General features: G+C 34.6%; 1 protein-coding gene across 1 annotated transcript; it reads right to left on the bottom strand.

Annotated features, from left to right (window-relative positions):
* Positions 1-1,226: 1,226 nt before the first annotated feature.
* Positions 1,227-24,828, bottom strand: Hydr1 (phospholipase Hydr1). The gene is made up of 7 exons (XM_046625633.2): positions 24,560-24,828; positions 20,329-20,498; positions 12,827-13,037; positions 10,355-10,467; positions 7,871-8,114; positions 5,977-6,145; positions 1,227-4,262 (listed from the first exon to the last, which is right to left on the bottom strand). The coding sequence occupies exons 1-7, from the start codon at positions 24,659-24,661 to the stop codon at positions 4,081-4,083; spliced, it is 1,191 nt and encodes a 396-aa protein (XP_046481589.1). The 5' UTR covers positions 24,662-24,828; the 3' UTR covers positions 1,227-4,080.
* Between the last annotated feature and the right edge of the window lie 350 nt (positions 24,829-25,178).

A 25,178-nucleotide genomic window follows, 5' to 3' on the forward strand; every position in this document is an offset into this window, starting at 1 on the left:
TAGTCCTCTAAATGAAGTGAACCATTGCAAATCGACATCGAACGAATTTTCCAGATTTTTAACAATTATACAACGATTTAAAATAAATTATCGATATCTAAGCTTTTTTTTACAGTTCCATTATACTTTATATTTTCTTGTTTCTCAGAGTTTTTCGTAGCTTGAGAATACAATAATTTTTCAAATATTGAATGAACAATGTATACAACTAAATCTCGTAATCAGATTAATGAAAAGTATCGATTTTCTGGATACCAGCCTTCGCGATTTCAATGATCACACACTCAAAGACATGGTAATATAATTTCATATATATACTAGATTCGTGCGCAACTTGAAGAGAACCCTCCACTGGATTAAAGTAAGTCTGTATTTTTGGAAAATTGTGTGTTACTTGGGGCTCGTTTGTCAAAAATTACATTTTTCAACAGGATAGGATTTATAGCTCAAATCTCCCGTCACAATTCAAGTTAAAAAAATCTATCGGCCATTCCATTACATCTCGATCAAGATTTTACGCCGATGTCTCAGATTGGCTTTATAATTTTTTGTATGAAAGTACATGACAAAAAACGCAGCCGTAATTTTTTTCACAATTTTACCCACCCAGCGTATCTGAGGTGTGATTTAAAAACTGCAAAAAAAATACCGCACTTTCTAAATTCTGAAAAAATTCAGATAAACTTTTATAAAACATAATTTTATGTTCGTTCTTATGTCAAAAGTACAACCCAATAAGAATATATACATTTTTTTTTTTCTATTTTTCTTATTTATTATAGTTACGAAATCTCCATCTTCTAATAGGTGTCAAAAATCTTTTTGTATTTTGTAAGAATTTTCTGAATTTTTTCAGATTTTAAATAGCGAGGTTTTTTTTCAAGTTCTTAAGTCGTACTTCATATACGCTGGGTCGAAAAATTTTGAAAAAAAATTGCGATTGCGTTTTCTGTCATGTCCTTTAATACAAAAAATTGTAAAACCAATTTGAAACATCGACGTAGAATCTTGATTGAGATGTCATGGAATGCCCCGTATACTTCGTCATCTAACTTGTAAAGTTCTGTGCGCTCTCTAGCATTAGAATAATTGTAATCAAAAGGGGACGCACGATAACAAATAATTTTGAAAATATAAACGATTTTGAAATTCACCTTACATTTTATTGTATCGCGTTCTCAGACTGTTCAATTTCTTCGCTTTTGTAAGATTTTTTTTTCTTATACATATACATCAAAAAGTTTTTCATTGTAGTATATGAAAATCCTCGCAAAAGTGTCAATAAGCGTATTCAATGAATGAGGTTCGATTTCTTCATTTTCTGGCTATCGGCGTTTGAAGAAACATCGAATTTTTCAAATTTGAGTTCTGTAGCTGATTTTGTTTATGGTAAAACGTTACTTCTCTATTCATCGTACCTGCAATGATTTTACACCTTGTGATGATTTTTTTTTTTTTGCATCAACAAAGTAGGTAAAAAAGAAATCTGTAACATGTAGAAAATTATGTTACGAACAAATTGTTACAGTGATTTTTTTACCAAATAGTACGTAAAGTTGATGATTAGAAAGATTTTCTCCAATTTTGATCGATCGATCGATATCCAATTTGCATTTTCATGTGTATAAAGTTTTTAACAATCTAGCGTTGCTGGTGAAAATTCCTTTTCTTACCTCGTCTTTATGGCACGAGAGCAAATTATTGTTTCCATGAAAATCAACTCCATGAACCTCAGACGGTGCATTGAAAACTTGGTTTTATCATTTTTGAATCAAAAATTTTTTTGACCGAACTGTACGTGAGTTCGTCATTATCGCAACAAACATTCTAGAATGGAAAAAAAAATTTGTGTTTTCTACTGCATAAACACCTGTTTCATAATTATGAAAGATGACGACTTCCTGATTTTTTAAATGGATTTAATCAATGAAATTGTTTTTATACTTTCGTATGCCTTCGATTTTTTTCTTGCTTGGAAGTGGCATTAGATTTGTCTGAATATTCATTCAATGATTGACGCAAGAAAAAGAATCGAATATGATTTTTATCTGCAGTACATACCGCGTTCAACAATTTCAAAAGGTCGTAAATAGAAAAAGTAATCGTTCTGCAGACCAGGAAAAATTTATCCGGGCATGTTTTTTACATTCCTGTCCCTAAGCGTAAAAATTCTGTATGGAATTTAACATGTGTTTTAAAACACTGTGTTTATTTAATAGCAGTTCTACCTATATTAACAGAACATAACTAATATTGGAAGAAAATGAGATCGTAAGCACCGTCAGATTGAAGAAATTGTATAACCTTTTTGGTAATTGATCGATATTTGTGCGATTGGACTTTTCAACTTGCGTTCAATTTCTTGTTTTCAAACAAGAGTTAATGAATGAATTTTGTTGACAGAGAAAAATTTTCAGTCTTGGTTACTAGTCCTTACATGTTTTCGTTTTTCATCGTAAATTTCTACACCGGGATAATCTCTTGAAAGTTGAAAATCAACTGCGCATGCGCTGAACAATTCAACCTCATTGGTCGGTGAAATCTTCTCGCAGCGATATTCTTGTTTGCGATGCAGGCGGGCCAACGTACAAAAAATGTGTACGTTTGAATTTTCAAAGAGCATAAGCATTAAATTCCGACCGTTCTTTGAAGAATCAACTCTACGACCCAATAAAAAATGCTTCCCAAACCTTTCCGAGTCACCACCTCAATTATTTAAGATTATAACCTCGAAAATTCGTATCAACTGCCTACATCGCCCCCAGAAACAGTTTGACAACGAGATTCGGGATGGCCAGCCTGCAGGAACAGCCGATAAAACTCGCGCATGCGCAGTTGATTTTCAAGCTTCAAGAGATTGTCCCGATATAACGCACACATCATCGTATCTTGGTGACAATTTAACGAAACCAAAATGTACGACGTATTTTGAGACATTCGATGGATAAAAAGTTAGAAAAAGATGAAAAATCGTTGCTCAAAATCTCAAACTATATTATTTACGCCAGTTATGGCAAACACAAATCGGACAACTTTCTTACTCCGTAATGTAAAAAGATAAAAAAAAAAATTAATGTAAGGAAATTCGAATCATAAAAGCTAAAATGAATAGTTTGAGAGTAACTTTTTCAACTAGAAATTTCATGATGATTGATCTCTGAGTGCTTTCGATCTCATATCCCTTAAATTAGAAATGTCTTTTATCTTAGAATTCTAGTAAATTTTTATTCCGGTCAATTGATTCTTGTACTCGGAAACTCGCGTGAATTTTTCCATACCATCGCGCGTGCGATTTTGTGATTTTTTTCTATACCAAAATTCGCCTGGGCTAAATTACACGACAGTCACAAGTGTGAAGTTTCAATTACTCAAAGTTTTCGCCGCCGATATACATACTCGCAACTCGAAATATACATTCAATTTAATCTTACATCTTATATCATTTTTATCACAATTGATCCTCGTTTATATAGGTTATAGACGCAAAGTTGCAACGTACTTAAAACGTGTATAACAAAAAATTTCGCACCCGAGGAAAGCCAAATCGAATGATGAATTCGGTCCAAAAGAGGATACTGTAAATTTTTGGTGAACGTTCAAACGATCACACAAAACTTCACCCTCCAGAATTGAATGTTAAATTCAGTGAAAAAAAAAAAAAAAACCTAGTTTCGAATTGATTTTCATAATTTACAAATTATGACTTTTTCAGCGTGCAGTTTCAATTTTTTTTTTTTGTTTCTCAAAAGTCGTCTCCAAGTAGGATAGAAATTGGTACAGAAATGCAACCATACGAAAACAGTCGAGGTGCGGAGTAAGCGAAAAAAAAAAACATCGTCGAAATTTTTTAGGAATTATATTCATCGTATTATCCGATCAATCAACCGATTAATCACGTACTTAATAATATTACTCTAAATTTTTTTTTTTTTTATCAAATTTGTCTAGCCTATAATATTAATTAATTCTGATCATTCGTCCCTTGATTTATCCTTATCTATATACACCTATGTGTACGTATGTATTTATATATGTATAGTTTTTCTTTCCGCTGAAATTTGATTCCGCGAGCGTAATCCGTTAAATCGGGCGACAGTTCAAGTCTGTTGTGAATATGGCCGCGAAGTATTGGGAGAATAGTTTTCCTATGTATTGTTCCTGTTTCACAGGCCAAACGCCTTCAAGGAATGCTATATGACCGCCCCGTGACGTCACGACGATGGCAACGTTCTTCGATTTGTTCGCTTCTGCGATGGGAATGGCTGGAAAAAAAAAATATTCAAATTGCTAAAAAAATCTTGTGTAAACGATCTTTTTATTATTTACGGATGATTCTCTTTGCAAGGGAAATGAGTTGGCCAAAAATCGAAATTATTTTCAAATATTTTGTATAATACGATCGATGAAAAGTATCCATTTTTTTGGGTATCAATTACCTCTCGAATGATACGACATGTTTGTTACAGACCCCAAAAAAGTCTACAACTTGCTATGAAAAACGTTCTCAATCATATGTTCATGTTTTTCAATTCATGTTTCATTCGTTGTCTGTAGAAAATTTCATATTAAATGTTTTAATTGCAATAAAATCAATAGAAATATTCGATTCTAAATTAAAATGCGAATATATTATAGGCGTTAAAAAAAAACGTCTTTCTGATTTCTGAACAAATGCTTTCATCATATATTCAATAAAAAAAAGATCAATGTTTTTCTTACCAAGCCGTAAATTTTATGATTTCGTACTTCCTGAAATAATCTAATCGCTTGATTTTATTCAAGTTATTGTTAGTAATGAGAACTCGATTCTAAACTAGGTTTTGCATATTTTGTATAAAAATTAAACGAGTGATAGGTCAACGTTATATTTTGAACACGTTCTGGAGTCTGAAGAAAAACTCTGTTAAACATAAGTACAAATTTTGAACAATTTCATCGAATGGTCAAATTCAGCTTTTACGGTATATTTAACAAAAATTTCTTCAACGGTAATTACGAAAAATCAACTTTGTTGGTCAGTTGAACGTAATGCAGCATTCCACGTGAAATTAGCAGCCCGCGTTCCTCACTCTTTTCGATTTTAATCATTTTTCAGTATAATGTTCTTAACGACCCAAGATGGTGTAGAGATTTTTTTTCAAATTTTTTAGCCACCGGTGAAATTTAAAAAAAAATCGCAGAAACAATTCCGAAAACGCCATTTTTAAAAATCTCAACAAATTGATGCGGTTTCTATGATTTAAAATGTGATTTTTGAGCACCACAGGATCATGGGATCTCAATATTTACCAAATTTTTCGCAAGTTTTTAGTTTTTAGATGTCGGAATAAGAGTATTTTTCTATCCTTCGATTTAAACAAACCACGGAATTATGAAACTGGAATTTATTACTACGTCATGGTGAAACTAAGAACTTGCAAAAAAAAAAAAAGATACTAAACATTGAGATCCCACTATCGTGCGGTGCTCAAAAATCACATTTTAAATCATAGAATTCGTGTGAATTTTTTCAAATTTTCAAAGACGACGTTTTGGCACGCGGTATTGCAACTTTTTCATAAATTTCACCAGTTGCTAAATCAAATCTGAAAAAAAACGCCGTGACGCTTCTAGATCGTTAAGAACATACTAAAAAATGATGAAAATAAAAGGGAACGACGCGCTGCTTATTTGACGTGAAATACCCCAATGGAAATATTTCGACACTCGTTGAAATTCACTCATCGCACAAGTTATATCTGAAACGGTATATAACGTTACATAATCGAGAAGTGTGCGCGAGGAATAAATAAACGATAGATTGAACGAATCAAACAGCCAATCAAACAATCAACCGAATCAATCGACGATTGTGAACTGGTACGTCTATGCAATGTAAAGATCAGATACATAACGTAGGATTACGAAGTGGAGTTTTCTAGAATGCATAGAGTGACGCAACCTGGGACAGAATTATTGAGCTGATTGATAAATTACCTTCAAGAGGCTGGAATGGATCATCGGCCGCACTCAGACAGAGTATGGGAACCTCTATGCAATGTAGTTTGTCGTGGAGCGTCGCGTTCGCGTAATACTCCTCGACATTCTTGTAACCGAAATGTTTAATCGTGAAGTTCTGGTCGAAATCCCTGACGGTCTTGCAGCTCTGAATGAAAATAAGATTTCAAGAAGGAATTATTCTCACGGTCTCAACGCACTTTACGTATCGAAAGAACGAATTTTTAGTGCAATTGTTATTAGCAGCAACAATTCGGCGCGCGTCGTTATTTTACGAAAGGAGGGGGATCGAAGTTTTTTCAAAATTGAAAAGTTCCGAAAGCGCCTGATTCCGAATTGCCTGTTTCGTGACGAAACTTGAAGCAGAGAATTCAAACTTTTAACAAACAACAAAGTTTCGAATTATGGGAAACCCGATGGCTCAACATTCCAAAATGGAAGATTTCGAAAATTCAAGTTACGATAGAATGAAATTCCAAATGTTAAAATATCAGAATGACCAGCATAAGGAATGTGAAAATATCGAAAATCCAAAACAAAGAAAGCTCAAAGTGGTGAAATTTCACCAGTCCAGAAATTTACAGAACTGAAAATCTTCGATGTTTCGGATTTTTAAATTTTCTCACTTTCGGAACTTTAAGCGTCGGGTTTCGAACCATTCGAAGCTTTGATGTTTCGACAAAGTTTGATTTCTTTATGCGTAAGTTTTGCCACCAAAAATTCGAAATTCGGGCCTTCTGGAACTGTTTAAATTCGCAATTTCAACTCCGCCCCTTAAGAAAGAATTAAAAACGTCAGATGCGCAAACTTCCGCCGATTTTGGGCTAGCTATTTAGCATAAAATCTTCCATCTAGCCGTAATTTGGATATGTTTTATTAGTGTACCCTAACATATGAATATCCTTTAATTTTCAAAGCTCCAAATTTGACCGTTTGCAAAAAATATGTTGATCAATCTTATCTTACGTTTTCTAATTGAACCTTTATATTCGGACGTTTGTGTTAATTTATTTTAAGTTGGATGCTTGGAAACTGCCGAGAAACACGTTTTCCAAAATTTTTAGGTCCTAGATGAGTGAAAGATTATAAACAGAATTCTATTTTTTCGCTGGCAAAAATTAGACATTTTAAAGCATATATATCCTAAAATTTTCAGAGTTCAATGAAAATGAGAGCATAACTAAATCAGTATAAACATTCCAAGGAATTGAGAACATATATCCAGAAAATTCTAGATCCCTGAAATATTCATACCGATCGAATTATGATTCAATTTTCATTCCACTCTTTAAATTACGGATTATACCCAAAATATCTTGTAAAATTAAAATTAAAACAATTCATTTTACGGTCATTCGCAAAATGCGGGATTAAATGCGTCGAAAAAACGTATTTTTCTGGCAATTCTTTACCTCACCGATTTCATGTTCGAAAAAATATCAGACAGAGAAAGTGCGAAAAATTCAAAGACAAAGGTTCAATTGTAAAACAATTAAGGCTAAAGGCTTAAAAATTGGAGGATGCTCAGTTTACACTATAAGATGTCTAAATTCCAGCCAGATGAAAATTTCGACTCCGTATCGTATTCTTATCATGATTGCCGACTTAATTTCTTAGATTTTCCTCAATATCGTTATATTTCAAATACACTAAAGGCAAAAATTCGTTCTGGTTTCTTCAAGTTTTGCGAAAGTCAAGAAATTTTTTCAAAATAGGATGTAGTTTCAATGTTGTAAATAAATCTTCATCCTTGTCGTAGGGTACAATTACTTCAAACAGACAATTTTGTAGTCATTGGTTCCGTAAAAAATAGTAAACCTGCTCTTTCAAGACTGTTGATAAAACGTGTTTTAATACTTTCAAGATTCCTCACCTTCAGCATGTTATCAGCGCCCCAGTTGAACGGTTTTTCGGTTGCGTTGGACTGGAGTTCCGCCTTCTTCAAGTTACGGCAAAGATTTTCGGCAAGGTGTTTATTCAGCATTAAATTGAGGAACGGCTTTTCAATGCTTTTGGTGCTCTCGAATACGTTCCAAGGTACGGAAATGCACATGGCTGCCTTAAGCTTCGAGGCTGCAGCAGCTCCTTCACGAGCGAGATAATTCCCCAGGATAAGCCTGTAATTAACAACAAGCGTTAGACCAAAAAAGGCGAATTTTGTTTTTCTAATACCTTCATCAATTATCATACCAATGTTATCGAATAACGTTTACTGACAACTGCGACGACGCTAAATGTAATATTACAAAAACACTACCAATGATCAATATTTGTCGAAAAAATGTGTGTCGGGTGTTAAGTAGAAAACTAAACCGTGTCGGACGTAAGCGGAGTCTGCACGTCGAAAGATTCAAAAGTTATGCCCTGTTTGTATAAATTCACCTTCGAGCCCTTTTAGCAGTGAAAATATTGACTCTACAACAAAAAGTCAAACGACACTTTTGTAGAATATTCATGTATCTACGAAACACTTTCGGGATCAAATTTTTATCTTCAAATGCGGACAAGTGGTGAGAATTTAAAAAAATAAATGACACTTTCCATTTGTTATTTGGAAAAAAAAAAATCGCTGAAGAAAATTTCTTTAATCCGAAGAGGTTTTTTTTTTTTTTGTACATTGCAACGCGGCATTTTTGATGCCCGTTACAAACGACTCCCCGAACCTCAAGCCGGACCAAAAATAGAGATTTTGGGGTATCGATTAGCGAATTAGTTGAGAGAGAGCGCCGGAAATGGAATTACGCATCCGAGATTCCGAAAGGGATAAATATATAGCGATCAGCGAATAGGATATTTCAGGATTTTTGTTTCTTTTGTTTCTTTTCGTAATCGAATTTCAACGGCATCAAGCAGAATGTCGGTGAAGATTTCGAGGATATAGCGGAGTGGCGGAATTGTGGCGACGATTTTTATGGAAGGATTTCGAGGCTGCGAAGTGGGAGCCAACCGCGACGATTTATGTTTGAAATAGGAGAAGAGACAGAGAGGGAGAGAGAAAGAGAGACGTGTTTGGGTCGAAGGAGTTAGTAGATTCACGTAGTTCGAAAATATAAGACATTTGACAATAGTGAGTTGAAACGTAAATCCTGATGAGTTAGAAATTTTGACTGAATATAGGACCCAGAATACAAAGACTTCGATCACAATCATTTCTGTTCATTTTTAACATCGTCACCGTCTTCTGTAAATTTCTACATGTCCGACTAAAAAACCTCTCTCGTCTAAATTTTATTTTACGGACAATTTTCTCCTCACTCGTCGTTTTACCTTTTTATTTATACATCTGTGTGTTATTTGTTATTTGTTTTTTTTTTTTTTTTTTCTTCAAACTATCAGGCTAAGTTTGTTAGACCTGCGACGAGTAGTGTGTCCCTTTTATACTGTCACCATGAAATAACGAATTTAAGAACGGGTGGAGAAATAAAAGAAAAAAATAGGAGTTCGAAAAATTATATAAAAGACTCAATTTCTCTTGGTGTCGTGATTTTATGCGTTTGTATCTTTTTCTGATTTTATTCCGTAGATTGTAGAAGAAACTAAAATCGTTACGGAGTGGAATGTTGCAACGATGTTGCCGAAAGGGAATTTTTAGGACGTATTTTTGCTCGAAATTAGTATAGCTTCGGTGTTGTAGCGATTATCGCTTTTCGGATTACGATTAGACGTAGGTTTGAGATTTAAGGTTTGAGGTTTTCCTGAATTTTTTTTAACAAAGTTTAGTTCTAATTATCAAGCTAAGAAGTTTGATAAAATTGAGAAATAGCTAATTAACTTGCGATAAGTTTCTCTGTTTTCTTTTTGGATCGCGAAGAGCGAATTTTCAATTATTTTATTTGTTCTTTTCTGCATCGCTGCTTCACGGAATATACTATTTTAGTGTCGTTGTCGAGTGTCTCTCTCTCTCTCTCTTCCGAAAATCACCCATCTCTTCTCTGAACTACCGAGTATATTAGCCGAGAATTAGCGAATGTAAAGAATTCAACAAAATCTTGCCACGTCTTTTTTAGATATTTATAAGTTGAAATAAAAGGGAACGTAGCCATTTTTCATGCTCATCATTTCGTTGTGAGATCTTGTGAGTTTTAGATTCTTCCATCGAGCCGTTTCCGAGATCATCGCGTGAGTTTATCAGACAGACCAACGAAGCGACATCCGGACGGACATTTTTCTAAAAATTTGTTGAAAACGAGAGGATTCGTTGAAATTATGAAAAGTAATTTTTCAACCGAAAGCAATACTTTTCTTACATCGTCAAAGGTGAGGAGAGGTAAAAAAAATTTCGCAATTTAGGAACGGTGACAGTGACCGAGAAATCTAGCCTGAGCAAAGGAATATTCAACATTTCTGTGAAAATTACCCTCCCATGGAGATTCCTGTTGCTCCCAAAGGAACGCTGGGGTGAAGTTTCATCACGTGATCAACAACCTCAGACAAGTCATCGCAGTGGGCCGCGCTGTACAACCGTGGCGTCTGAAAATACAATATACCAATGTGAAAATACGAAATTGGCACATTCCTTAAGGGGCACACCCAGTGTGACAGCCTGAAAAAAGACGATTTTTGGGAATTTAAAAAAAAAAAAAAACTAGTCTATCAATTATTCTTAAATTTTAAGGGTATATTTATACATATTTTAAGAATACACGGTAAAATTTTTGAATAAACAATTAAATGTTTTCCGAGTTACACGCGATCTCCGACGGCGCTGAAAAAAAAAGATCCTTCACTGCTGCAGTGATTCCGGCCTTCTCCGTGGACGAAATCTAAAAAAAAAAAATTCTTGTTAAACTGGAAGATATTGTCCGTACAATGACTCACCAGTTTTTTGATCTGATCAAAAATCGAATTTTGGCAGGCCAAAAACGACCAAAATTTTGGCTAAAATTCAACTTTTTTTTTTAAAAACGCCGCCATTTTGTCAACTTTTGATTTTTTTTTTCGACCGTAGGTCATTGTACGGAAAATATCTTCTAGTTTAACAAGAATTTTTTTTTTAGGTTTCATCCACGGAGAAGGCCGGAATCACTGCAGCGGTGGAGGACCTTTTTTTTTTTAGCCCCGTCGGAGATCGCGTGTAATTCTAAAAATATTTAATTTTTTTCTTCAAAAATTTTACTGTGTATTCTTAAAGTATGTATAAATATACCCTTAATATTTTAAAATAATTGATACAGTGGTTTTTTTTTTTTTTTTTAAATTCCCAAAAATGGCCTTTATTTTAGGCTGTCACACTGGGTGTGCCCCTTAAGGTCACGTAATACTCCTACCCTTACCGACCGAGCAAACTCACTATGTTTTTCCTATATTGAATACACAAACGAAGGTAGAGGGTTCAAATTTTGACGGTGCATCGCTTTTTCCCAGGAAAATTCAGAAAAATTACTCATAATCCGAAAACCGTCAAACAAAACAATGTGCGGTTGTTTGACACGTGTCATTATTTCCACACTTCCCGCATTCCAGGGGTTAAAAAGTGTACAGCTGAGATACTTTCCACCATTCCGGAAAGAATGAAGACTGTTTTTAAGCAATATTGAGGTCGCTAGACGAGATATAGGAATTACAATAATTTTGTAAATAAAAGATGCTCTCACGATCAGCTGGACACATGGCCGAGCGTTCCGAAATTATTGTAATTTCTAGTTCTTGTCTGGCGATCTCAAAATTGCACGAAAACAGTCTAACGATGGCTCATTCAACTTCTAATTCTTTCCGGAATTGCGCAAAGTATCACAGCTATGCATTTTTTTGCCCCTGAAATACGGGAAATGGCGGGAATAATGACACGTGTCAAGAAACCACACATATTTTTGACGATTTTCGGGTTTGAGTAACTTTCCTGAATTCCCGCGGAATTCGAAATTTGCATCCTTTCTGTTCGTTTGTTTATGTAATATAGGAAGAACAAAGGTGAGTTTGCTCGGTCGGTAAGGGCAGGATTACTTCATGACCTTCAGTAGAGATAGCCATAACACAAACGAAGAAGAGTGAAAAGTAGAAGAAAATAAAATATGCGGAAAGGTATCGTAGGTTGCCTGTATTGTGACACTTCAGATTTTCTGTAATATATTGAAGTGGGCTCGTTTTTTTCCACAAAGTTCTATCTAAGTATTGTGTTTCTCGACTTTTTACACCGGTAAAGATGGTATTTGGTATAGATGGTAGTGGGAAAAAAATTTTACGTAGAATGATTGCAATACCGAGCGATAATTTATTCCTGACACTTCGATTGTACGATTGAAAAGTCTTTTCACGACACAAGACTACAGTAAAAATAAAAAAAGCCTGAAATAACTTGGATGTTTACTTTTTGATTGCTGTTTTAGTATTCCCAATGGCAATAATTCGATTAATAACAAAGGAATCGCATTTTCAACTGAAGTTGAGATTGGAAAAAAAATTGTTCATCAATCCTAAAATACTTTTCTTACAAATCTACGGAGTTTTTCACGCGGTGAAACGTTGAAAATTGTATTAAAAAAATCCGAAATTCCTTACTGTTTCAAATCACAAGACAATGAAAAATTCTCGCAAAGAAGTATCGTTTCTAAAATTCATATAAATAAAATGAAAAAAGTAGATACCATCGGCGAAAAAATGTAAAAATATCTTATTCCAAGTTACGGAATAAGCGGGAATTGAAAAAATGAAACCTAAATAGGGTATTTCGATTCTAGCTCGAATAGCACGTTCAAAGAATATGTCTAGGATTAGAAATCTGTATTGAAAATCTGACGGACTTTGGTATGATAAATTAACGTAAGTCAGCGTTGAACAATGAAACGCACATAATGCAGAATTATGCAGTTAGATGGAATAATTAACTAACCTTTAGCTGAACCCCTCCTAGACCACGATTGTTGAATATCACGCACCGGATACCAACTTTTTTCGCAGCACTAACCAGACATTTTATGTAGTCGGCCTGACTGGCGCCTGTAAGCCCGGGTAGAATGATGACGATCGGAGAATGCGGCGAGCAGTTCGCTTCCGCCCAATCCAAAGCAACTTCGCCCCCATCTTGGAGCTCCAGAATCTCTCTGCATCAGAGTCAAGAATAAATATTAGACTTGTTTCAAATGTGAAAAACTTGTTATTCTTCCGGATCCTCGGCTCAATTTCAAAATGAACTTCGCGGCATGTAACTTTTTCAGAATAAAATTATACCTCGTAAAAAAATTTACGTGTTCCAGTTTCTTCGTGAAATTTTTAGTTCCGGTTACCGCTCAGTCCTTAAATATTTTCATTTTTCATCGCAATCGAAAAATATACTTCTAGGTAGAAAATGAGAATTAGTTTTATAGTTGTTACCGGAAAGTCCAGTATCCGTTACTATTTTTTCTCATTACGATCGCTGTTACTAGATTTTCTTGCAACTGTTGCGAAAATTTAATGCTTGTGCAACAATAAATTGACGTTAGAGCCTTGTTTAACTAAAAAAGTAGAGTTAACCGAACAAACTGATTTTGCGTTGCAATTACCAAAGAAGGATCGACAATAGCGCAAAATGATCACGCGCACCTCGTTTTTCGTAATTCCAACAAAATTCACAAAACAGTTTTTTTAACGATACCTGTTTTACTAAATTTTTCTAGTTACTACAGCAAATGAAATTTTCTCAGTGTGAGTAGATTTAAAGCTTCTCTTCACAATGAAACAGTCAGGGTCTGGATATTAACGAAATCAAGACTTTGTGCACCTTTTGTTCGAAGTAGTGGACTAATGCTGACGTTTTAATCACCTTGTTTCAGAAAAAATAAAGAAATTACACTCTAATACTACAGAATCTGATAAATATTGGCTTTCAATTACTGTTTCAATAATTTTCTTTCATACGGGATGTAAAATATGTTCTTGAATTTCCCCATTTTTTATTTCATCACTTTTTTTCGAATAGTCGGAATTGGATATTCAAAATAATCTTACCCTTTTTTCAATGAAAATGCAGTACCGTGTAACCGAATTCTACGCAACACAGCTTATGTTTTTTACAAATCATGCCGTACAAATAAACTGGAGTCAAATTTTAATCCAATTCTTCGATTAACCAAAACAAAAAAAGGACCTTAGGTATTCGAGTGTATCGAAAAACCACGTTTATCGAATTTCAACACCGACTGGTGTGAAAAACTTCGATCCTGACAAAAAAATAAAGCGGTTTCAAAAAGATCGTTTTTGGTTAATCTTTTCAACTTGAGCAAATGGTTCTAAATTTGGGAATTTCCTTAATACAGCCAAATTTTCCCGAATAAAATAAGGAAAACAAGAAAAGTGAGGGTGATTTTTTTCTCTAGATTAATCGATTCCAGTGAATTCAATTGAACGGATCAACCATGGATCTTTGTATCAAAAATATCCCTGTGACATCTGTCCAAAAATTTGGATTCCAGCGATTGACGGGTTTTTCAGATCCACGTAAATTCAAATCGAGATTATACTTGTGGCGAAAGTTGTCGTAAAAAAGTCTTGCCGTTTTCTATGCGGTTTCCGTATCCGACAAGCCTTTTCAAAAAAATTCTTCCGTCGTTAAAGTAGATTTTTGAGCAAAAATTTTCGTAAATTATTCGTAAAATAGAATTCCCGAATCGATTTCACTGAAATACACACACAGCATGCCTTTCCCAATCCCAAAGATGGGTTTGAATGTTACAACGATCATTACGCGTGCAAAAATGAAGCTTCTCAGCTTCTTAAACCGTATTTTGGTGTGAAAACTACCGCAACATTACGATGAGTATCATGAAATGCAATACGATGTGAAATTGGAGGCCAACTATGAACTTCTGAGCTATTAAATTATTTCTCGGCAGCTGGAAAAAAAATTCTAACGGATTTTGGAGTCGTAGAAATGGTATGACAGGTAAAATGGGCATGAATAATAAACGGAAAAACTTTGACGATGAAAAACTTGCACTCATTGTCAGATAAGACTTGCGTATACGGTAGCTAAAATATCAATAACTACTTGTAGGAACGAGTCGGGTTAGTCAATAGCTCCAGCAGTTTCAACGGTTGATGTTACAAACATATTACATTTGTCCCCATAATTTCGTTATTGTGATTGGTTCCCTTTATAGTTGACTCAGATGTGTGGAGGAGAGTGTTTTAAGTTCCTCGAAGCAGCTTTTTCACATTATTTAACGAGTAAAATCATCAAAATGAACAGAAAAAACTGAATCGAAGCTTTTGAAAACTAGGAAAAATTTACGTACCCATCAATTTATTTACAAGACACAAAAAAACACGTTTAATCTTCTATTTATAAGTTATCCAACAAACCATTCTTGGGCAAGTTTATTAGGGCCATTTTATTATTGAGTTTATTAATACTGTTACACATATCTCGATCTAGATAAAATTTCTGAAGGTATGAAGTCATACACGACGTTTATTTCACAAGTTATTCGTGACACATATTTCAAAACGTTCGATTTAAGATTCGATAACGTTTATGCTTCTCATCGCATAAAACAAATTTCTGCACATTCATTCAGGCCCAGTTCGACGAGGGATTTATTGTTAGGATCAAACACTGTTCGGGGGTTATTAAAAAGTAGTAAAAGTCTTACTGGAGGAAAATTACAACGAATTGTCCGAGGCACGAAACTCACCCATAAAATTTCAGTTTCAGCTGTTGGTCAGTGAATCGATTTTGGGGGTCATTCTAGCAATCTTCCCATGATTTTTCGGACAAATGCTTGATAGGTATTTTCTGCCATCTGCGGACTCAAACAACGATTTTTGAATGCCCGTTCATTTCATTGCTTGGGGACGAAAATCGACACTTTTTTAACACCATCCTAATCTATCTATGACTAATGTACTGTAATCAAGAAGCCTGGATTATAGGCACGATTGAAAACTGATTTGTTTAGCCTTGACACAAGCCAAAATGCAAGTGCCTGTAATAATCACGTCCTGCGATATCATCGTTTGGTGTTTTTGCGCCTAACGTGAACTATCATCATTGCACTGAAAGAAATTTTTAGTTCCGGTTGTCGCTTAGTTCTTAAATATTTTCATTTTTTACCACAATCGAAAAATATAGTTCTATGTACAAAATGAAAATTAGTTTTGTAATTGTTACCCGAAAGTCTGGTATCCGTTACTATTCTTTCTCATTACGATCACTGTTGCTATATTTTCTTGTAACTTTTGCGAAAATTAAATGCTTGTGCAACAATAAATTGACGTTGTAGCGTTATTTAACTAAAAAAGTAGAGTAAACCTCAGAAACAGATTTTACGTTGCAATAACCAAAAAAGGATCGACGATAGCGCAAAATGGTTAGATGTACCTCGTGTACAAATTGATACCATAAGGGTGAAACCGTTGTCGTGATTGTTACAATTGCATCACTTCGAGCACAAGTGTGAAAAACATGAAATATCGGTCGGTCGATCGGTCAATTTCTTCCGGGAAAAAAGTGTCACAGTTGATGTGTAATCACTTGATAATACAGAGTAGAGTTATTGTACTAGCTGCAGCCACCTGCTATCGCGATCGCTATATCAGGCCCAAGATTATCCAAATCATATTTCGCATTTTCTTGGATCTTATCAGGACGTGAAATTTCAAGGCTTCAAGAAGCGCCTTATCTTGAAACACGTGTTCACGGGGAATTCCATGACCGTATGTATAACAAGTATTGTTCATTACGTAATGCCAACTCACAATCAGTCCTTTTACATTCGCTTGATGAGCTTGTGAGGTGTAAACAAAGTTTGTTATGTATACGTCTTTCGAATGGGGGGAAAATTCACAGGATTGTTTTTTTTTTTTTTTTTAGATATCCGAGCATTTGAGAGGAAAATAATTTGGTCGCGTGTTTTACTTTTTCACTCGAAACAAAATTAAATAAGATACAAAAGGTTGAGTAAAGGTGCTGAATGTGTGTCACGTTACCAATTTCCGATGTATAAAAGACAGTTTTGTGTAATATCAAAAACAGTAAAACTCAATCACATACAAGTTTTGGTGTCAATTTTTTTTTTTTTTTTTTTAAGGAAATGCGTTTTTGGAAGGCATGATTTTTTTCTGTGAATCTTCATTATTGTGGCCATGTATTTTTTTTTTTTTTTTGGTCTGACAAAGTCTCGACTTGAGCTTATGCAATACAAAAAAGATGAAAAAAAATAGCGGTGTTTTCTTTTTTTTTCTTTTCATTGCAATACTTCCTGCAAAATAATCTCCTAATATTTGCCTGATTTTTTTTACGATGTAACAAAACTCACTATTCACTGATTTTTAGCATATTTTTTTTCCATCCTCGAAATCGATCCGAAATTTAAGAATCAAGAATTTTTGAGGTCGTTGAACAGGATTATAAACTTCCAACATGGGAGTCAAGAATCAATGAAATGATGCTTTTTTGAATGAAACTTGGTGCCCGAGAATTTTTAGAACGCCGATTACGTGTCTGAAAAGGAAATGCGAGAATTCGTTAACCAACCCAAAGAGTCGGGCCATCTGAATTTCTGAATTTCAGATTGATAATCGATGAACCTTTTGGCGGATTGATATTCGAGACTAAAGTTAAGTTTTTCGACACGAGTATTTATCGTAATATGTATTTTTGTCTTGAACAATGAAATCTTCTGCGTTCGACTAAATAAAGAAACTGTCGTCAAAGTAACGTTTGGAATGTAATTAATAAAACAAAAAATATTGCTCAGCTTCTACAGTCAGTTTTCATTATTTTCAAAAAAAAAAAAACAAACAAACTTGGATTAAAAAAATTTGTCTCTCGGAAAACTCTACGATATCATTAAATTTCGATTGACACTCAACAATCGGAGTAAGAATAAATAATAAAATAAATTTGTTCAGGCCCCTTCATTCAGTATGAGGCATGAATCTGTTCGAAACAGATAATCGATGTTTTGTTTGATTTCACGAAATGCAAAGAATTAGTATTTTTCGGATAACGAAAAGTATGTTTTATGGAATTTAGCCGATTTGAAAAAAAATATTTTTCAACAGAAAAAAAAGTGGATTCATTACCTGAAACAAAAACTTTACTGGGAAGAATATAGATGTAATTATCATATTACCGAAACGAAAACCTGATTCGTTTTATGTTCAAATGAAGAACGATGGACAAGATAGTTTTCTAAATAAAGTAGGTAATAATTTGCTCGAAAGTTAGATAGCTAGCAATGCAATAATTTTATCGATTTTATAAAACTTTATTGAATTCAAACAAACTTTTCCTTCAAACGAGCAATTGACGTGGAACTGCCTTACGCATGATATTTGTTCGTTTCTATGGATAACAATTGCGATAGCATGTCTAGGCCGAAAGTGCATGAATAGTTGATAAACCGCGACGAATATATCGAAGTTTAGGTCATTTTATACTGACTGTTAAGAGGCCACGTGTAAAAAAGTCGATAAAGTTATTTTCGCAAATGTCACACATTCTTCATCTACAAAAAACGAATATCTCGGCTTTTTTTTTTTTTTTGTTTCAGAAGAATCATTCAATTTCAGGTTAAACTGGTTTCGTTTCTCCTCACATAGAAATAATAATTCAAATTAAGGGCTTAGATTGTATCGATTTTTTTTGTAAATTCACATCGCTATAAAATGGTGAAAAATTGAAAATTTACTGAAACAAATTTCAATTTAATGCGATTGTTATCTATTGATCACGATCAATATCAGCGCAATATATAACATCGGTGATGTTAAATATTATTTTACCGATGCAAGTATGATAAATAAGGTGTTTTGCGAGATTGCATTCTTATGAATAAATTGCGTCATCGGAACAAATGAAATGAAAAATCGATAATAAGGCAATTCTAGGTCACGTAATACTTTTATATTTTTTTCTTAAATTATCGTATAGCTTATCAAATTTGAAATTGATAAATACCCAATTCCCAACAAACTCGTAATGAAATTAACAAAAAGTATTTATGCTTCACTCGTCATCTTCCTAAATTTTCCAACTCAAAAGGTAGTATTTATTGTATACGACACGTATCTTGGGTAAAATTACATTTTTGAATTGAAATATCTGCAATCGATGCAACAAATCAAGAAACATTACGATGGTCTAAAATTCGACTTTGAAGTTTGACCGCAATTTTTTTTTTTAATAAATCATGAGAATTTGAAACACAAGTAGAAAGTCATTTTGCTTTCCAACATAATTAAGTCACCTTCCGCATAATACTTGAACAATGTATTTATTACAAGAAGTATTCAATCGTAACAATTTCAGGCGACTGATCTTTATGGAAACATATTTTTTCTACAAGTGACAAAAATGTTGAACTTTAACTGGGTAAATCATTTTTTTTTTTTTTTATAATATATATATTGTAGCAAGCCAAAAAAGTATACTTTGAAAAAAATATCTTACCCCCTCTCCGTTACGTTCTCCTCTATTTCAACGCTCCGGAATTTTTTATTCTCAAAGTCCCGAATAAGTTATACATTTTTTCAACAGAATGTAGCAAGGAGGATTTTTGTCTGAAACTCCAATGCGTCATCTTCGAAACCACGTTTCAAATTTGACAATAAGTTGATCGCAAAGAAAATATAAATTTACAAGATAAAAAAAAAATTATGTTTTCGCTATTTCCAACACTATTCGGTATTTAAATGAATTTTTCACAGATTAAGCTTCGGTGAAACTGATTTTGCGTTGCAATTGGGTACCAAAAAAGGATCGACAATAGTGCAAAATGGTCACGAGTACCTCGTTTTTCGTAATTCCAACAATATTCAAACAGTTTTATTTTTAACGATACCTGTTTTACTAAATTTTTCTAGTCACTGTAACAAATGAAATTTTTCTCAGTGTAAGAACCGAAAAGATTCATCTATTTACGAGTCCCATTATTGCTCTGGGAACGATTTTACGAACAAAGAAACGCGTAGGGTGAATATTCATGAATATGTCGTTCGAAGGTTAAAAATATAAGTGTGTCTTTACAGGGTTAAACCAACAATAAACGCATTTCATGGAAACACAGCGGCTGTATGCGTGTTTAACCCTTGAGCGGTAACGTTATTTTTTTTTTACCCCCCCTCCGATAACGGGGGTTAAAAAAACGCCCGAATCTTGAGAATTCCATCTCTCGGCTAGATCGTATCGTTGAGGGTCCTAAAGAGTCTAATTTTCTTCGTTTTTTAATAAATAATCACGTGGGCCAAAAAACATTTTGGGTGAGCGGTGAAAAATCAGTAAGCTAAGCGAAACTCGAAAACTTAAGCTGTTCTCTTGCGGCGGGAAATTTGCATTCGCGTTGGGTGTTTTTTGAGCCCACGTCACCGTTCCAGGATTAACTTCTGCAGCTAATTAACTATCGAGCTCACCGACGATACATCACCTTCGGGAGATATCTTGAGCGTAGAACGCTTGCCATCACTGTCTGCGCCCGAGACTCGAAGCACCATAAAGTCGGCCAAAACTTGTTCGTAACTATGGGAATGTTTTTCTCCAGAAAGTCCCGGAACGGTCCTGGTGCGCAGACAAGTAGCGGTTTCTAAAAAATTTCAAAGAAAGAAAGAGAAATGATTTATTGGTATTTCGAGCTTACCGACTTCTAATACCTACTTCGGCAATGACTTGGCTAAATCCAAACAGCCTCGACCCTTATCTACGCGTCTATTCGTAATTGAGATATCTAGTAATGTATCGCAATCCGGTTCTTAAAAATGAATAACCCGAAGATAAGAGACAACGTCGACACGCTCACGCCATGAGCAGAAAATTTATCTTATCACGTATCACGCACCGCACGCGAATACCTGACAGATTATTGGACTTTTGTCGGATAACGTTAACTCCGTACCAATTTGTGGGCGTAATCACACCGCTGTTAAAACTTGACATCGAGTGCTGTTTACACGGTAGTTTTTTTTTTTTTTTTTTTTTTTTTTTTTGCAAGTAAGGGTGAGAGAAAAACTTCGCTTTGATATATGTATTTGACAAATTGTAAATGAAATAAATATTTGTTACGTTAATAAATGTTTTCTATCCGCGTATTGCACAGGTATTATCGGATGGATGTTAAGACGAACCGCAATTGCCAAAAAATTTCATATTACGAACCGTCGCGGCGTTATTCGCGGTTACCGGAGAAACTTTTTGTTTTTTTTTTCACAGCATCGTTCTTCAATTGACAAAGAAACCTCGTGTGATTGTAATAAATAGAGTAATGCTTTTCAGCCCTCAGCAATTTGTTATTTTCGAATTGGTTAGGGTGTAAGAAAAAAAAAAACTGAACGATTCTTTCGGGAGAAGGTAGAATTCGGTTGTACGAAATAATAAAATTAGCGATTGTTGTGAGAAATTTTCATCATTCTCTTTCGAAATATAAATGCAACGATTACAACGAGCAATCGAATGTCTAAAATTCCGAGGAAAGGGTGTTTGGTTGATATTTTTAATTAGACTTTAATAACTTGATAAGTTTTAGTTACACGTTTCAAATCTGTGTATCGCCACATTTGTGTTTCAACATGTTTTTTACCTAGTTTTACCATGAACGTCTCATATCTTGTCATTCGAAGTTCCAATCAATAAAGCAAAAGATACTAATATTTTGGAAACTCATCCTTCAAAGTTATACCCGAATCGTAAAAACCGTGACTTTTGTTTGAATTTTAATTACGTTAACGTTACCAACGTCGTTCTTTATTTTCTTAGCAAAAAACGCATAGAAATCGCAAAAATTGACCCTTCAGTTTTCAATTATTATTCTGATTATTTTACAAGGACGATCTGTAGTTGGAAAAATTGTTAATCCCCTTCATGGAGATTCTTGGATTAATTTTGAGATGCACGAATGAGAGTTCGAAATTCTTTCCATTATCCTACAATAGATATTGTACAATTCAACCGAAGTCAAGTAAATTAATATATTTGGAATAAATGTATATTTTCATTTCTACTTGTTAGTTAAACCAACGTAGTTCAATAATATTAATTCATTTCATTGTGCGTTTAGGCAACAAAACTTTCTTGCTGTTACAGTCAAAATAGTATTTCGTACTACTTTCATTTTACTTATTTCCCCATATTTTATGCTGTACACAGGTTAATATTTTTTTCTCCTTCTTCATAATTTTCGGTCAGACTTCGTTATTCCACAATTCTGCAGAAACACAAGTTTCGCTATACATGTAGACTTAGCATTGATTTTTTGGCACTCGGTTTACACGCGATAGAAATTTTCCGATGGCGCGCATCTGCCAAGAGGAGACAGTGAAATTTATTGGCCCAAGTGACCGATGGCGCATTAGCAAGATAACAGGTCTGCAGCGAAATCTTTTTTCAAAAAAAAAAAATATTATAAATACGAAAATTTTAATGTGCCAAATTTATATCTGCTTTCCATTTTATTTGGTCACATTTATATTACACGATATGATATTATTTTTTTTTTCATCTGTTCAATATACAGAAATTCTTGTGTTTTATTTCTGCATTCGCACAAATTTAATCTATTTGAATAGCGTCTGTACGTACAAAATCAGTTCGAACTGATAGAAAGATAATTTGAAGGTGAAATTAGAAAGGAGAAATTAGAAATAGAAAAAGTTCGCCGTGAAACTCCCATCGATGATATGATAAGATGGAAAACTATAAAATAACCATAACTACACTAGTAGATAGATTTTCTGACGATCATTAGTGTCTGATTACGGTTTGAAAGCGAAACTATCGTCTTATCAAAAAAAAAAAAAACATTAAACAAAAAGTATACCTACGTGATGCATATTTTTTATTACTATATCTCGATTGAAAAGCATCAAATCTATTATAATTACATATAATAATATGAACGAGGAAAAAAAAGTTGTTTGTTTTCAGACCAGTGTAATTTAGTTATATTTAATTTGCACGATTAATGAGTTTGATATGTAAATGAACATAAATTTAACGGATCTAACATTACACAATTAATCCTAAAAGTTTTGATTAACAAGAGGTTAGCGTTCAAATCACGATTCCGCGGTACTTATTTATGTCGTATTATAACTGCGTGTATAAGAACCGAAAAATCTAAGGAGTAAGCCAGCGGTGATTAATCTAACTTTATTTCGACAATTATTAGTTTACTTCTTCTTGTGTTAAATGTGATACAAATAATACGAGCTACGATTCAATCTTCATCTCAATATCTCATTTCGAATGACCTTTTATAGAAACAAATTAACGTATCGCTTTGTACGAAAAGTTATGCTGCAAGAAGAGTTCATGGTCGGCAATAGATTCTAATTGACAATGCGATACGATCAATTAGAGGAAACCTGCTACTGATGATTCCTGATTCTGCGGTGTATTTCGGGCTTGCAGGACCCGGTGTGGGGACGCCTACGTCTATGAATTCCGAATTGGAGAGGTAGAAAATTATTCGTTAAATGAGGTTCCAAGTAGTTATAATAGACCACAAGTGGGTCGGACTTGCGCGGTGGCATGATTGCACGATGAACAGCGTCGCGAAAATTCCTGCACATGTCGCAGCACGTTATATTCTGCACGACGAACTTCTGGTAGGCACGTATGGGCAATTCCTTGCAAACTTCCATATTTGAATTTGTTCAAAATTTGTTCTCTAATTGTTCCAACTCTGAAACAGAACCCTGAATTTTTTCCCCAGAATCGCGTTAAAAATACTTTCGAATACAATTTTCCGTCCGGATTGGGGAATTTTTCGTTATATTTATCTGCCATTTTGAAAAATATTTTGACTGACAAAGACCAATGTTTTTTTGTGTCAAAAATTGCAAAAATAAATCCTAAGCATTCTGCATTCTATGAAAAAATCGTCAAAATTATGTGAAAAGTAATTTTTTTCCAATATTTTCGCAAGCGTTCGAAGAAAAATATTATAAAAATTTAAAATAAATTCATTGTAATTGTATTCTTCATTTCAGTTAGTTTGCATCGAATCTAACTGTGAAGTATATGATAATTTATTTTACTATTTTTTCAAACACTGCTAATTTTCATCGAATAAAATTCAGCTAAGCTTATCCCTCCTAAAATTTTGGAAAAATTCCAAAAATGATTTTCACCTTTTATTCGTAACTTGAACGTGCATTCTGCAGATTGTGGAATGTTTTAGAATATTTACCGTATTTTCAGAATATTAAACATATATTTTTAACAATCCATTGTTTTCTAAGTGTTCAAGATGATAGAAAAAAACATTGTTAACACTAGAATATTTCGAGAATTTAAAGACATTCGAAACTTTGAGTGAGGTACGAACATGTGCACCGCAAGAATGATAGAATAGATAAGTTTAAGGAAAATCGGGATTTTAGAGTTGGTGCCGTTGTTACAGTGTAAACAAAATTTCAAGAAAATTGAAACTGGTCGATTTATCAGGGAATGCGCCATGTAAATTCCGCAGAGAGTACAGTAGCGTATGACTAATCAGCCCACATCTTTACGCCAAATTAATCATGCTGCATGTCGTGGTCTTGAAGACAGAGTTCACGCCAGTGTAACGGTTCGCTGTATCACGCATGTAACATATAATTATAGCAGCTGAATGAGCGCGTGGAAACAACAGAGTATCATTATACTCACTTTGACTACTTCGCATAGATAGTAAGTGCAGAATCCTATCCCAAGCAGGGCTCCGTAGTAAATTTTGGGCACGTCTAGCATAGCGTCTAACAATTCCACCATGGTTACAGAGTCTTGCTTCCGGGTGTAACGGCGCAACTGATCTCGTGCCTCGGTAATCGCTGGCTGACCAGGCTCCCAAATGGTGCCGCGATCACTGCCGCGGAACGCACGAGTTCGGCTCGAATACTGGATTCAAGGCGCCGAGTGACAGGCTTAAGTGGTGAATTGCGTCAGTGGTCGGCCGAAGGTACTTACTTGCCTGGTACACGCACGTGCGTCGCGCTGCCGCGGCCGCGGCGAGAATTACGTCGATTGCGCATCGCGAATACTGACTGCGTGGTACGTGACGCGCAGAATCGCGACGTCGCGTCATTCATGGATGGAGTTTACCGCGATTTTCGAAATCGCCGCGGAGTTGCGGAGAGTCGCCGGTACGATGAGCGTTCACTAAAGATATTCACAGGGTGGGGCATTTAAGGTGTTACAAAGCAATAGTACTCAAACTATTGATGATACTCAAAGAAGTTTCAGATGAAAGTTGCATTGTTCGAGAAGGCCGTTATACTGGACCATCTTG

This window comes from Neodiprion pinetum, chromosome 5 (assembly GCF_021155775.2).
Source record: "Neodiprion pinetum isolate iyNeoPine1 chromosome 5, iyNeoPine1.2, whole genome shotgun sequence".
Classification (NCBI taxonomy): Eukaryota; Metazoa; Arthropoda; class Insecta; order Hymenoptera; family Diprionidae; genus Neodiprion; species Neodiprion pinetum.